At 44.3% G+C, this 13,294-nt stretch overlaps 1 protein-coding gene across 3 annotated transcripts in view; it reads right to left on the bottom strand.

The window, feature by feature from the left end:
• Nucleotides 1-13,294, bottom strand: part of FHOD3 (formin homology 2 domain containing 3) — a 633,930-nt gene that overhangs the window by 77,791 nt on the left and 542,845 nt on the right. For all 3 annotated transcript variants that reach the window (XM_006835080.1, XM_006835081.1, XM_006835079.1), the window contains one exon: nucleotides 4,995-5,273. In XM_006835080.1, the coding sequence (XP_006835143.1) occupies nucleotides 4,995-5,273 (279 nt within the window). The remainder of the gene's footprint in view (nucleotides 1-4,994; nucleotides 5,274-13,294) is intronic.

Genomic DNA, 13,294 nt, shown 5'->3' with positions numbered 1-13,294 from the left:
CTTTCAGCACTTGAGAAAACATTGTGCCCCTTCCTTCCAACCATCATGATTACAGATGAGAATTTTACTGTCATTTAAATTGTCATTTGAATGTTGTCATGTTCCACTAGAGGAAATGCACTATTTCTCTTGAGCCTCTTTCAAGATTTTATTTTTCCTTCTTCCCTTTAATAGTCACACGTTTGATTCATGTGCTCAAGTGTGGATTTCTTTGAGTTTATCCTATTTGGAGTTGCCCAGCTTCTTTTATCTGTAGGCTTAGGTCTTATCCAAATTTGGGAAATTTCCAGCCATTAGGTCTTCAAACAGTTTTTTGAAACACTGCACTCTTTCTCCTCTCCTTCTGGGACTCGAATGAACTGAACATTAGATCTTTATATATATATATTCCCACAGGTCCCTGAGGAGCTATTAATTTTTTCAGTCTATTTTCTCTCTGCTCTTTAGATGGTGTTGTTTCTAGTGATCTGCTTTTTAGTTCATAGATTATTTCCTTTGTCATCTACTATTGAGCCCATCAGTATTTTCTTATGGTTATTGTATTTCTCAGTTCTAGAATGTGCCTCTGGTTCTTTTTTCTATCTTCTATTTCTTGGCTAACACTTTTTCTTATTTTACATTGCTTTTGTGTTTCAAAAAGCATTTTTATGATTACTTCTTTAAAATGCTTGTCAGGTAATTCCAACAACTGACTCATTTTGGTGTTGGCATCTATTGATTGTCTTTTCTCATTCTAGTTGTTGACTGTCCTAGTTCTTGGTGTGATGAATGAGTTCTTATTCTATGGTCGACATTTTGGGTATTATGCTGTGAGACTCTTGAGCATACACACATTTAATCTTCTCTTTTAACAGGTAGTCATCCTCGTAAGGTGTAATTCATAGGTCTGGGTGGAGGTGAATGTGCAGCTCTCTGCTGGGCCCTACTATGACTGCCTCAGTAAGAATGCTGACTCATACTGCCTCACTGCAGAAGGGAAAGGTGCAAATTTAGCTTCCCCAGGGTAAAGTCAATTCCCCAGGGTAAAGACAATTCCTCTTTGCCTCCAAGTGGAAGTAGAGGCACAGCTCCCTGTTGGGCCCTCATTTTATCTTACTGATGCTGGGTAGATGAGGAGGTTTAGCATTCTTTTGGGCACTGTTAGCATCAGGGACTGCCTGTTTAAAGCCCATACCTGCTGGTGGCCAGGAAGGTGAAGATCTCCACAGAACCCTCTGGCACTATCCTGGTTGCTTGCTCTGCCCAGCTGAGAGAGAGAGACTGGCTTTCTGCTTACCTTGGGAGCACCTGCTGCTGCTTTTCAGGGGAAATGCAACTCTCCACTTAGTGTTGCTGAAATAGACAGTCAGGGAGCAGTTTTCCCACTGATGTTTAGCTAGGGTTGGGTGAGTATTATTAGACAAAGGGGTTTTCTGTGAGATTACCATTTTTCCAATCCTTCGACAAGGGAGAATTAGCTTTGTGTAGTTTATGCTTGTTGGCAGTTTGGGGTTGGAGGCTTTTGTCTGGAATATAGGGGAGGTAATATGGAAACACAAGGAGATCACTGTAGTGTTTTCCCTCATGTTCCAAGGTCCGTAGGCATTGTGTGTTCTTCATTCCACCTTTTAGAATCTTTCTTTGCCGGCTCCTTCTGCTATTGCCCAGGTCGCTTCATTGTACCAGGGAACACCTGGGAGAAATGGACTCCTCACTTTTGGTCAGATGCCTCTTTATTCATTTACCCAGCACTGGTTTCCTGAGCCCTGACTGTGTGCTAGGCATCCAGCTAGGAATTGGGGGACTCCAAATGAACAAGATAGACGTTCTTCACAAAGCTTGCATTTGAGAGGAGACAAAGTGTAAGTGCTTGTAAAAGGTGGTGAACGCCACAATCAAGTCTCTCACACTAACAACACAGCATGAGATCAACACTAACAATCAAGCAATGTTAATGTTGTTGTTGTTATGTGCCATTCATTGGGTTCTGACTCATAGCAACTCTATACAGGGTTTCAGAGGATCAGCTGGCAGGTTTGAACTGTCAATCTTGTGGTTCACAATCCAGTGCTGATCCTATAGTGCCACACCAGGAGCCCAATCAATTAATCAATCAATCAATCAATCAAAACCCCCACACAATTAGAGTACATGGGGTTTGGAGTCCTTCAAATTCATTTTCAAGTAATACTCACAGACATAGTTATTAGAGAAAAGCAATTCAAGAGTTCCTTTGTGATTTGACAACATTCTGAGATGAAAGAACTATCAAAGCAGAGTTACCCTGAGTCCACAGCTACTGACAGCGTCTGTGAGCAGGAGGGCCTTTTAGGAATCCACAAACAGCACCAGAGTGAAGCAGAACACAACTGAAAAACTCTAATTTCTGAGTCTATATACACTTGGACAGCACCTGCTATGGATAGAAAGTCAAAGATTCTTGACTAGGAGCAGAGTTTCCATTTGTGGAAAGTTGTCCTTATTTGGAAGAATACTGGACAATTTAACCCAAGAAAGTTCAGTTCTCTGGCTTCTTTTTACTAATCCAATTTGCTGATATATTTTAGGATAGCTAAACCCAGTTATGATGAATAATTCTTAACACTATTCATAATAAATAAAACATAATTTTAAGGTCAAATTGATCAAGATGCCTTATCCATACTACACTCTGTACTGTGACCATAACACCAAACCTACTGGTGCTGAGTCAATTCCAACTCATCATGACCCTATAGGTCAGAGTAGAACTGCCCTACAGGGTGTTCAAGGCTGCGATCTTTACGGAAGAAGGCTGACACATGTTTCTCCAGCAGAACAGCTGGTGAGTCAGATCTGCCGACTTTTCACTTAGCAGTCGAGCACTTGACTACTGCGCCACCAGGGCTCCTCACTGTGACCATAATTATATTAAATATGAATTGTATGCTAGAACTTGGGAGACTAACTTGACTCTATGAAAGAAGAATGGATCAGTATATGTAACACTTCTTAAGAGACACAGCTTCACATCTTTTAACCAAATGAGTATACATTTTCAAGGCAATACAATACAAACTAGGATGTCTTTTAGTCCTTCTTTTGTACTGCATCATGGTGACCAGCAACATAGAGAATAAAATCTAATATAAGGAGGCTACAAAAGTTCAGGAAAAATTCAATTTTCCATAAACTTATTGAAAAAAAAACCTAAGATTGAAATTATCTTAGACTAGGCCACTTACTGACGGGTCTCATGGGTGATTTTTCTGGTCTCATTCTTTCCATTTTTGTTCACTTAACCATGTTCAGGGATGATCTATTTCTAATGTGGAAACTAACAAGCCATGCATGAGTCATGCTACCGGCTGGCCAACCTTCAGGGAGCATCCATTCTGGCCTTTGGGCCCAAGATGTAGTCTCCTTGAACATGTGCCTCTCTCATCTGTAGCTTACAGAAGGCTGATTCTAAAAGACACCACTCTGAACACCAAGGAGTGTTAGTCCCCATAGCACACAAGTCAGGACTCAAACGTCCACCCCTGGTGTGCACAGTGAAACCTGTGAGAGCCCGAACTCCACAGAAAATCCCTGTTTTTTTCAGGTTTCCCAAGTTCTCTGCTTTTGACAGGGTGCAAACCTACCACTTTTCTAGCGCTTGTTTTAGTAGAAAAGACTTAACTTTTCCTTTCTCTGACACATTTCTGCCTTACATAGGTTCCAGCTTTTGCAGGTTTGACTGTAAGCTTCCTATAAGCTTCTGTGAGTCCTATTTTGGCACTGTAGAATAAGTACTGGACTGCTAATCACAAGTCCTAAGGTTCAAATCTATCAGCTGCCCCTTGAGAATCTCATACAGGGTTGCTATGAGTTGGAATGGACTCAACAATGACAACAATAAATAAGCTTCTACAAGGAGCCCTGGTAATACAGTGGATGAATCATTGAAACACAAGGTCAGAGGTTCAAACCCACCAGCTTCTTTGTGGGAGAAAAATGAGGCTGTTTGCTCCCATAGAGCTGAAGTGTCAAAAATGCTAAGGAGAAGTTCTACTCTGTTATATAAGGTTACTATGAGCCAGAGTTGACTTGATGGCAGTGGCACCCAACCCAAGTCTCTGCTGAGGTCCTTTTAAGCCAAACCTGTCATCTCTCATCCCATTTGTTCCCTCATCATTAACACCACTATCCACAAGGTCAGCTAAATTAGTATCAGGCATGCTCATCAGATGCCCTCAGAAACGTCATACAGAGTCACTATGAGTTGGAACTGACTCAGCTGCATTTAACAACAACAAACAATATGAAAAAGATATAATAATTCCACAAGGAAAAACTTATACTTTATAGTAAAGAAAGGAGTTGTCATTAAGTGCCATCGAGTCAGTTCTTACATCAACCCTGTAAGGGGTTTCTGAGGAGCAGCTGGTAGCTTTGAACTGCCAACCCTGTGGTTCACAGTCCAGTGCTGATCCTACAGTGCCACATCAGGAGTTCAAAGTAAGGAGTGGTCCTGGGTATAGTGTAGAAAATTACTTAAATTATATATTGTTCAACATTGACCTTTGCAAACACAGAACTGCAACTTTTTGGAAGTGTTCATTCAATTCATTTTAAACAAATCTGATCTAGGATAAAATGCTGAGTTGTAATGATTTACCAAAATTCATTGAAAACTCTTTTAAGGGACAGGTAACATGATATGTTGGTAAACTGAAGTCAGAAACCACAAAAAAGCTATACTTCTTATTAACCATTAAGCACTCAGAAGGCAGTGAGTCACTTCCTTCTCAAGACTTAGTCCCCAGGAACACTCCTAAGATGTCACCTGGGCTCTTTTTCCCATCTGAGGAAGGGGTGGATGCCATAGCATGGCAGACAGTTTGGGGCCACCTTTCTTTGGGACAGGAAAGGGCTCGATGGCTGGCCATGTGATCATACTCCGCACCTCAGGGATCTCAGCAAACCACGCCCCTGCCTCCCACCTCACCCGGGGTTTCCTTAGAATGTGTTTTAAGCACAGGGGTTTTGCTTACCAGTTCCTCGGTCCCTGGAGAGCGTGTCCTCCTTCTCCTCCCTCTCCAAGGTGCTGCTGGAAGACGAGATGCTAGAACAGTTGTCCCTCTCGTTCACTTCTTCATTCTGCCTCTCTTTTTCACTGAGGGAGGCTTTTTCTTCTGGCTCGTGCTCCAGTGCTCTCTCCAACTGGCTCTCGGTGTCTGCAGGGGCTATTTCCTGGCTGGCCTCATCAGCAACCTGCCCCACCTCTGCCTCGGGTTCTGGGTTTGGTTTGGGCTCGGGATCCCTGACACTTGCTGGTGAAGATAACAGCGGAGATAAAGTTCACAACTTATTCCTTCAAAGTGTGAAGTGGGATGCGAAAATGGTTGTTAGTGGGATCATCTGTGCTTTCTAAAGACAGTCCTCCAAGATCCTCATCCCTTGGTTATTCAATCAAACTCTAACCTAAGAACTATTGGAATGGAATTTTTGCAGATACAATTCAAGACCCAAGTTAGTTGAAAACTCCCCAGGTGGTCCTGACCCAATCAGGTGAATATTTTAAAAGCAGAGAAGTCAGGGAGATGAGAAACATGAGAGAAATTTGACATGTCTTTCCTGCCTTTGAAGATGAAAGGGTCCATGTACTGAGGGACTAGAGGGCTTCAAAAAGCAGAGAGGGTGACAGCCAGAAAGAAAACAGGGATTTCAGGTTTGTAAATATGTGGAGCTGAATTGTCAACAACCTGATTTCCCCCAGAACTTCTCAATAGGAGCCTAGGAAGGCAGAACCTTGATTTCAGCCTTTTGGCTACCCAAAGTAAAGAATCCAGTTGAGCTTTTGCCTGACAAAAAAAAGCTAAATTAATAAATGGGTATTATTTTAAATTGTTACATTTTGAGTAATTTGTTGTCTAACAACAACTAATGCATGATTCATTTGTCTCTTTAGAGAAATAGAAAGGAAAAATAAATTCCACAGTGAAACAACCTGGCAAGCAAGAAGCCACTTTCTATTTTTGAAATCAGTAGCAAAACTGATGAGGCCCACCACCCTTTGCTTGGATTAGGTTTGCTCATGCCCTTGTTAAAGTGCTGCAGAGTCACAGTGCTGACTTACAAAATTCCTGCATTGGGTTTCCAAGGAGAAGTTGGTGGTTTGAACCACTGACCTCCCTGTTAGCACTCTAGTGCCTATGCTACATGACCACACCAGGACTCCAACTAAGGAGTTGTTGTTCAGTGCAGCTGATGGGGTTCTGACTCACAGCAACCCTGTATAGGGTTTCTGAGGAGCAGCTGGTGAGTTTGAACTGATGGCCTTGTGGTTTGCAGCCAAATGCTGACCCTACAACGACTCCACCAGGAGTAGGTATATAGAAATTTCTGAGTAACAGTCATGTATGATTGCCAGAGGAGGATGGGGCTACTCCTGAGATGGTCAGGGCTGGACAAAAGCAATACTGTGTGGCATCCAGGCAGTGTCCCAGGGGCACTTGCCAGAGCCCTAGGCACACACCGCAAGAAGCAGGATCTGCATAGGGTTAACCTGTAAGGGGCAAGCTCAGGCTCTGGAAGAAGAGGCAGCTCAGTGAACTCTGTCTGCACAGGCCCCCTGCCAGCTTAGGGGTGTGGGGATGGAACAGCTAGTGATGGACAGCACAGAGCAAGCCCCCAACAAACCCGGCACCAGCATTACTAGGGGAGAAGAGAGCTCAATTCTCACTGGGCAGGGGCCCAGCTGCCCTCAGCGAGAAGTGCTTTCAGCAGGTCTCAGCTGGCACAATGCCAACCCTAGTCCTCCACCCCTCATCTGCTCTCAGGCTGCCTTCGTCTGAGAATGAGTCAGGGATCTGGATAAGGAGGGAAATGATGGTGGGGCACAACACCAGTCTTTCCTTATGTTCTTGGGCAAGTTCCAAACATGACAGGGAAGGAATATTCCTCTGTGGGAATCCCCACAAGTGCCCTCAACGTAGGAAGTGGGGATGCAGCAAGTGCTATTCCTTTCAACTTCTAAGCCCAAGCTGGGTGTCATGTTGTGCATCTTCTGTGGGACTCAGTCCCATACAGAAACCTGAAGGAACCAGGAAAAGCAGCAAAAGCCCCCCTACTGCCCAGTGGCTGTCCCTGTGAACGTCCCCAAAAGAGAGGTTTAGGAACTGGCAGCATTAGAGCAAAGTTTCAGGCCCTGGCAGTCCATGAAGAATGCCAAAGATGACATTAAAGTGAGCCCACATGGCCAAGAACGGAATGTCATACACTTTTCCTTAAAAGCAAAAAGCTGGATTGGGAGCAGGAAAACAGAAACATGCCTTTCAGAAGAACTCCCTTTAGTGTTGAAGGAATTTTTATCATAATTTCTTTTTCATCTGATAATAGATTATTTAGCAACGAGATACAAAACCCCATTAGTTTGATAAACATGGCAAAATCAGGGCTTGGCAATAATTGTGTCACCTATTTGGTTGACAGAAAGCATTACTTCAGAAGAGCCACCTCAAAATGGAAGTGGGTTTCCAAAAGCCTAGCACATGGCGGGCATTTTAGTTGGCGAGCGTATGGCAAAAGCTGGTGATGGTGCCTCTTTGTGGCTCTCTGACAGAGAATATGGTTCAGGTAGCTGCCATAAGCCCGTGTCTACCCAGCATCCCCAGAATAGGCTAAAACCCCCAAACCAAACCCACTGCTACCAAGTCCATTCCAACTTCTAGTGAGCATACTAGTCTGAGGAGGGCTTTCCCACAGGGTTTCCGAGGCATCTTTACAGAAGCAGATGGTCACACCCTTTCTCTCTGGGAGGCAGCTGGTGGATTCTAACCACCGACATTTTGGTTGGCAATTGCGCACTTAAACCATTATGCTACCAGGATTCATCTCACAGGACACTAGATAGATGAAGCAGTGTGAGTCCTGATGTGATGGGTGCATCTTTTAGGCTCTAAAGACATATGTCTAGATCACTGCTGTGCTTCATCGCAAGCTAGGATGATGGCTCCAATTAATCAGTGACGACAAGATGGGTGATAATGGACATGTAAGCGCTGGAAAAGCCACAGGGTCCCAAGTCTACATGGTACACTTTCATCCCAATATAGTAGGGCCTAACATCATGGTATCAATCATTTAAACTTCTAATTCAAAACATGGCATGGTTTCTTACCTCCATTATTGCACGGGAGGCATTCATCTCTAGAACCATCCCTACCAGGACACATGACTCAGTGCCATCAAGGTTGACTGCAAATCTGTGGCATCTGTCCTACTGAAGACCAAGCCAAAGGATGGTCACACACCTTCGAATCAAACAGATCAACTGGAGACTGAGAGGGAAGGCAGTACATGAAAGCCCTACCCAGAAGCCAACACATAGGCCATCAACTGCACAGCCTGCTTTCAGAGTTCCCACTGGCAGGGGAAACAGGACCGAAACATAGCTCGCCAAGAGGGGTCACCATGGTATGTGCTTGCTACCCAAGAAACCCAAGTGAAAGTTTGGGCTATCAAGTGACAGCAAGTCCACAGTGGGAAGGGCCAGGGCTCACTGCAGAGACATTCTCCAGGTGTATTCATCAAACACAGGAATGACATGGAGAAAAATTTCTCCAAGGCCAAGACTTCTTCTTCTGTATGTGGCTGGAGGTCAGAGAGCAGGGTCACCATGGCCCTGGCCAAGGACCTCGTAAGCCAAGGTGAGGACCTCCAATGTCACCCACAGGCAGTGACGGCTGCTTCAGGTAGAGTGAGGCTCCATTTCCTTTTGTCAGAGATGACCTCTGACTACATGTGTCTTAGACATACTACGCTTCTTGTGGTAATAGCTTAGGCATGCCTGAGATCTATGGGATGAGGCTCCTAGTCAACAGGGAATATATAGTGCAGGAAGCATGTGCTGTAGACAGGCTCTGAGGAGGAAGAGGTGGACGCCCATTGATGGAACTCAAGAAACGGAAGAGGAAGACTGAAAGCACAGCACCATGGGAATGACACAAGGGTAAGGGTTGAGATTCTAGACAGTGAGAGGAATTTTTCTATTCCAGATTTATCAACTGAGGCAGAAACTGTGCTAGCATCTGAGGGGAAGACAAGAGGTTATTTTGGTTGTTGGTTTCCTTTGAGGAACGTTTACTGACCACATAACGTTACATGAACTTCTAATGGGATCCTCCCAACCTCTGTATAAGGAGGGCATTGTTACTACCCTCAGAAATCCAGGGCTGGGAGAAAGTGGAGACAACCTGTGCCCAAGACCAGGCTGGTAGAGCAGGGTGTCCAAACTCAAGTAAATGCCTTTAAAGACCCCACAGCATGGTCTTGCGGCAGGCTTAGGAGTGAGTGTGATAAACCAAACCCCACACACTAGGACCTGCCAGGGTGTGCCCAACTTGTCCATAACCACCCACGCCTGTAAATCACCTCAGATGGACCAAGTACATAGAGCTCTGATTGCATTTCTTCAACAAAGGAAGGGAACTACAGAAAGGCAAGGGCCATGCAACCCTTCTCCCAGTGGTGGGCGTGAGTCTGGGAATGAAAGCAGAGCATGGCAAGGATGACTGGCAACATGAAAGTTATCCAAAGCAGGGATCTGTCTTCCTGGACCATGTCCTGAGAGCAGGCTGATGGGATCTTGGCAGCACCAGAATGCACTTTGCAAAGGCTGGAAAAATGTATTTGGCCAGAACCTGCCCTGACCTGATTAAAAGGCTAGAGATGGAATTTTAAGGTGGGGAGGGGAAGAGCATAAGAGAAAAAAATAAAAATTAAACTGCATAAAAGAACAAGTAACACATACTTGGGACTTCTGGTGTGGCACTATAGGATCAGCACTGGACTGTGAATCACAAGGTCAGCAGTTCAAACCCACCAGCTGCTCCTTGGAAGCCCTATGTAGGGTCGCTGTGAGTCAGAACTGACTCTATAGCACTTAACAACAACACATACTTGATAAATCTGGAGAAAGTAACAGAGAGGAGGCAGGCCTCAGACTCTTCAGAAGGAAACAGACAAGAATCTGGGGAAAGGACCCATAAACAAAATGTGTCTACTAAAAGGAAGTCTTTCTCCAAAAGCAACAGACATTACAGAAGAAACAGGCTGAGAAACCAGGATGAGAAGCCATCGACACAATAGCCAAAGGGAATTGGGACTATTAAAGGTTGCCCAGTCAGATGAAGGAGTCCTGGTGTGGCATGCAGGATAAGCATTGGACTGTTAACCACAAGGTCAGCAGTTCAGACCCAACAGTCACTTGTTGGAAACTCTATATAGGGTTGCTATGAGTTGGAAATGACTCGACATCACTTAACAACAACAGTTACAGAACATGACCAACACAGGCAGACCACAAAACTGGGAGAGAGGAAGGAAGAACATGTGTGAGAATTTGCACCAGTCTGGCCCTATGCCTACTCAGGCAGGGTAGGCCTTCACCCATGCCAGCTAGCTCCCTTTGTCCCTCCAAAGCCCCACCCCAGCGGCTCATCTGGTTCCAAAGATCTCTTTAGACATCAGGTCTTATTTGAAAAAATATGTCCAGGGAGGTTAAGAAACCTGTCCAGGTTGTATAGCAGGCTGGATATTCTTAGATTGCTCCTCCAGGCCCATTCTCCATTTTGCTCTGTGCACTGGGGGCTGACCTCTACAGGGACTGCCTTTGTGCTGGCACACTCTGGCTCTGAGATGGGTGTAGTCATTGGGAGACACCAGCAGAGAGAAGAAGGTGGGAAGACAGACAGGGAGGGTATACTTATTCCTGTTGCCTTCATGAGGGTCCACAGTTTGGCAGGTTACTCTCTGTCCCCTGGCCTCCCTCAGCTATAGTTCTCATCAAGCCTCAGTCATTCACCTAAGTCCTTCAGGCCTAGAGGCAGGGACAGTTTACAGCTTCCCACTGCTGCTATTGTGGCGCTGTGGGCTAATGCATCAGATTGGAAAGTTGTTTGAACTGCGAAGTCAGTGGTTCAAGCTCACCAGCTGCTCCTTGGAAACCCTATACAGGGTCACTATGGGTCAGAATCAACTCAACGGCACTTAACAACACCAACACCACCATCAACAACTGCTGCTATTACTTTGATGGTCCCATTATCCTGCCCAGTCCACACTTCTGCAAAGAGTTCCTTTACTAAGCACCTTCACTTATTACCATCTGCTTCCACGGTCTCACTGTTAAACAGAGCTAATGCTAGCAGAGCTCGGGTATGAACCAATCTCAACCTGACTGAAACACTTGTGCAGTGGACCACACTGTTATGCTGTGTATTGGGTAACTTAGGCCACAAAAGGGAAGTACACAGTCAGTGCTTGAACAATGTGGGTTTGAACAGCGTGAGTCCACTTAGAGGTGGATCCCTACTCCCTGTTGCTATTGTGGTGAGCTCCTGTTGCAAGTCTCCACTTAAAATGCTGAGTGATACTAACCAGTTCTGCAAACTGTTGTGAAGATGATTAACATCACACACAGTGTGTTAAGCAGAGACTCAGAACACGTGCTCACTGCAAAAGCAAAAGGAAAAAACAATCTTCATGCAAGTGAGCTTGAGCAGTTCAACCCCATGTTGCTTATGAGTTGACTGTAAGTTATATGTGAGTTTCTGACTGTACTAGGGGTGGGTGCCCCTAACCCCCACACTGTTCAATGGTCAATTGCAGAATTGTTCCCTAAGTGGTGGTTGGGCAGCAGCTAGTGGGCAAAATGTTTCAATTCTGCTTTCAGCAGTATCCCCAACAGCTGAGTGCAGAATGCCCAACTGGAATCTCTCGTCATGTAATTTTTCTTTGAAGAGATTAATTATTGGTAGAATGATCTGAACTTATTAAGTCTTTGGGTGGCTTCAACTGACTTCACTCTGTGATGGTGTCTCAAGGATTTGCCAGGACTAGGCTTTCTGACAGGTCTCAGAAACCAAGGGTTGGGCCAACCAGTTCTATAGTAGTTGCTCCAAACTGTATAGATTCCAGAGACCTCCTCAGTTCAGAGCTAAAAACTAACACCATCTACTCTAAACTTGTGGTTTAATCACAAAAATCTGAAAAAGGTCCCAAGAGAATAAGCTCACAACTTTGAAAATTCTTTAGACTTTGCCTTTGGTGTTGGGCCAGTTCTTACTAAATTGTTCACTCAGATTTACTCTAGAGCAGGGTTTCTCAACATTAGTACAATGGGTATTTGGGTCACATAATTCTTTGTTGGGGGAGACTCTCCCATGCATTGTAGGATTTCTAGCAACATCCCTGACCTCACTACTCAACGGATGCCAGTAGCACTCCTGACCTCATTTTGTCCCTGAAAACATACCTGTGACTTGATTTATCCTGTGTTTGCTATGAAGGGGCTTCAAAAAGTTCATGGAAAAATGGAATTAAAAGATAATGGAATTTTCCACAAAATTTTTGAAACCCCCTCGTATTACTCCACTGTGATTATCATATGAACAAACGAAACAAGCCAATTTCAAATCCAATTATTCTAACATTGATCAACATATAAATTTTATTCCATCCAGTAAACGGAAAATGAAAAGCAATTTAAGATTATTGTAACATTCACTTTTATATTCTCATCTTGAGCCCAAATCATATGGCTTCAAACATCAACCCAGGCTTTAAAGGCTTTCTCTGAGCTTGCTTAAATTTCTCTTCTAAAGCCAGATTAGCCAGTTCTTGTTTTGGTTCAAACAGGGTCAGTCAAGACTGATTCTAATATTCATTGGTACTCCCGTGCCGTGCTTAAGAAGGCTGGTAGAGCTCCAGGGTTAATTAGATGCCTGTTTTATTGCAATAACCAAGATGACAACAAGCCTGTCTTCAAGGTTGAAAACAGTGTCTAATTCTCAACTGACCATGCACTGACATCAATATTCTTTAGCTCCTGTCAAGTCACAAATACCAATGATCCCAAAACAAAAATTGTTATTTAAAAAAAAAAGATACACTAGCAATAAAATTGATAGTCATAAATAATAAGATCTAACAAGTAAATTGATGGCCCTTGACTTTTTTAGCTAGTTCATTTCTTTCAAGGCTTAGCAGGATGTGTTGGTGGTAGCTGCTGTCACCTTGGCCCTGACTCCTGGCCAGCCCATGCACAACAGGCTGAGAACATTGTGATCCACAGGGTTTCAATGGCTTCTTTTCAGATGCAAATCTCAAGGTCTTTCTTCCTACTCCACCTTAGTCTAGAAGCTCCACTGAAGCCTGTTGGGAATCACAGAAGCACAGGAGTCTCCACACACAGAGGCTTACACATGAGGTGCTCTGAGATCAGACATGGCTTACACATGAGGTGCTCTGAGATCAGACATGGCTTACACATGAGGTGCTCTGAGATCAG

Source organism: Chrysochloris asiatica, unplaced genomic scaffold (genome assembly GCF_000296735.1).
Source record: "Chrysochloris asiatica unplaced genomic scaffold, ChrAsi1.0 scaffold00015, whole genome shotgun sequence".
NCBI lineage: Eukaryota > Metazoa > Chordata > Mammalia > Afrosoricida > Chrysochloridae > Chrysochloris > Chrysochloris asiatica.
Note: the sequence above shows the minus strand (reverse complement) of the source record. Positions and strands in the feature narration are given on the sequence as shown.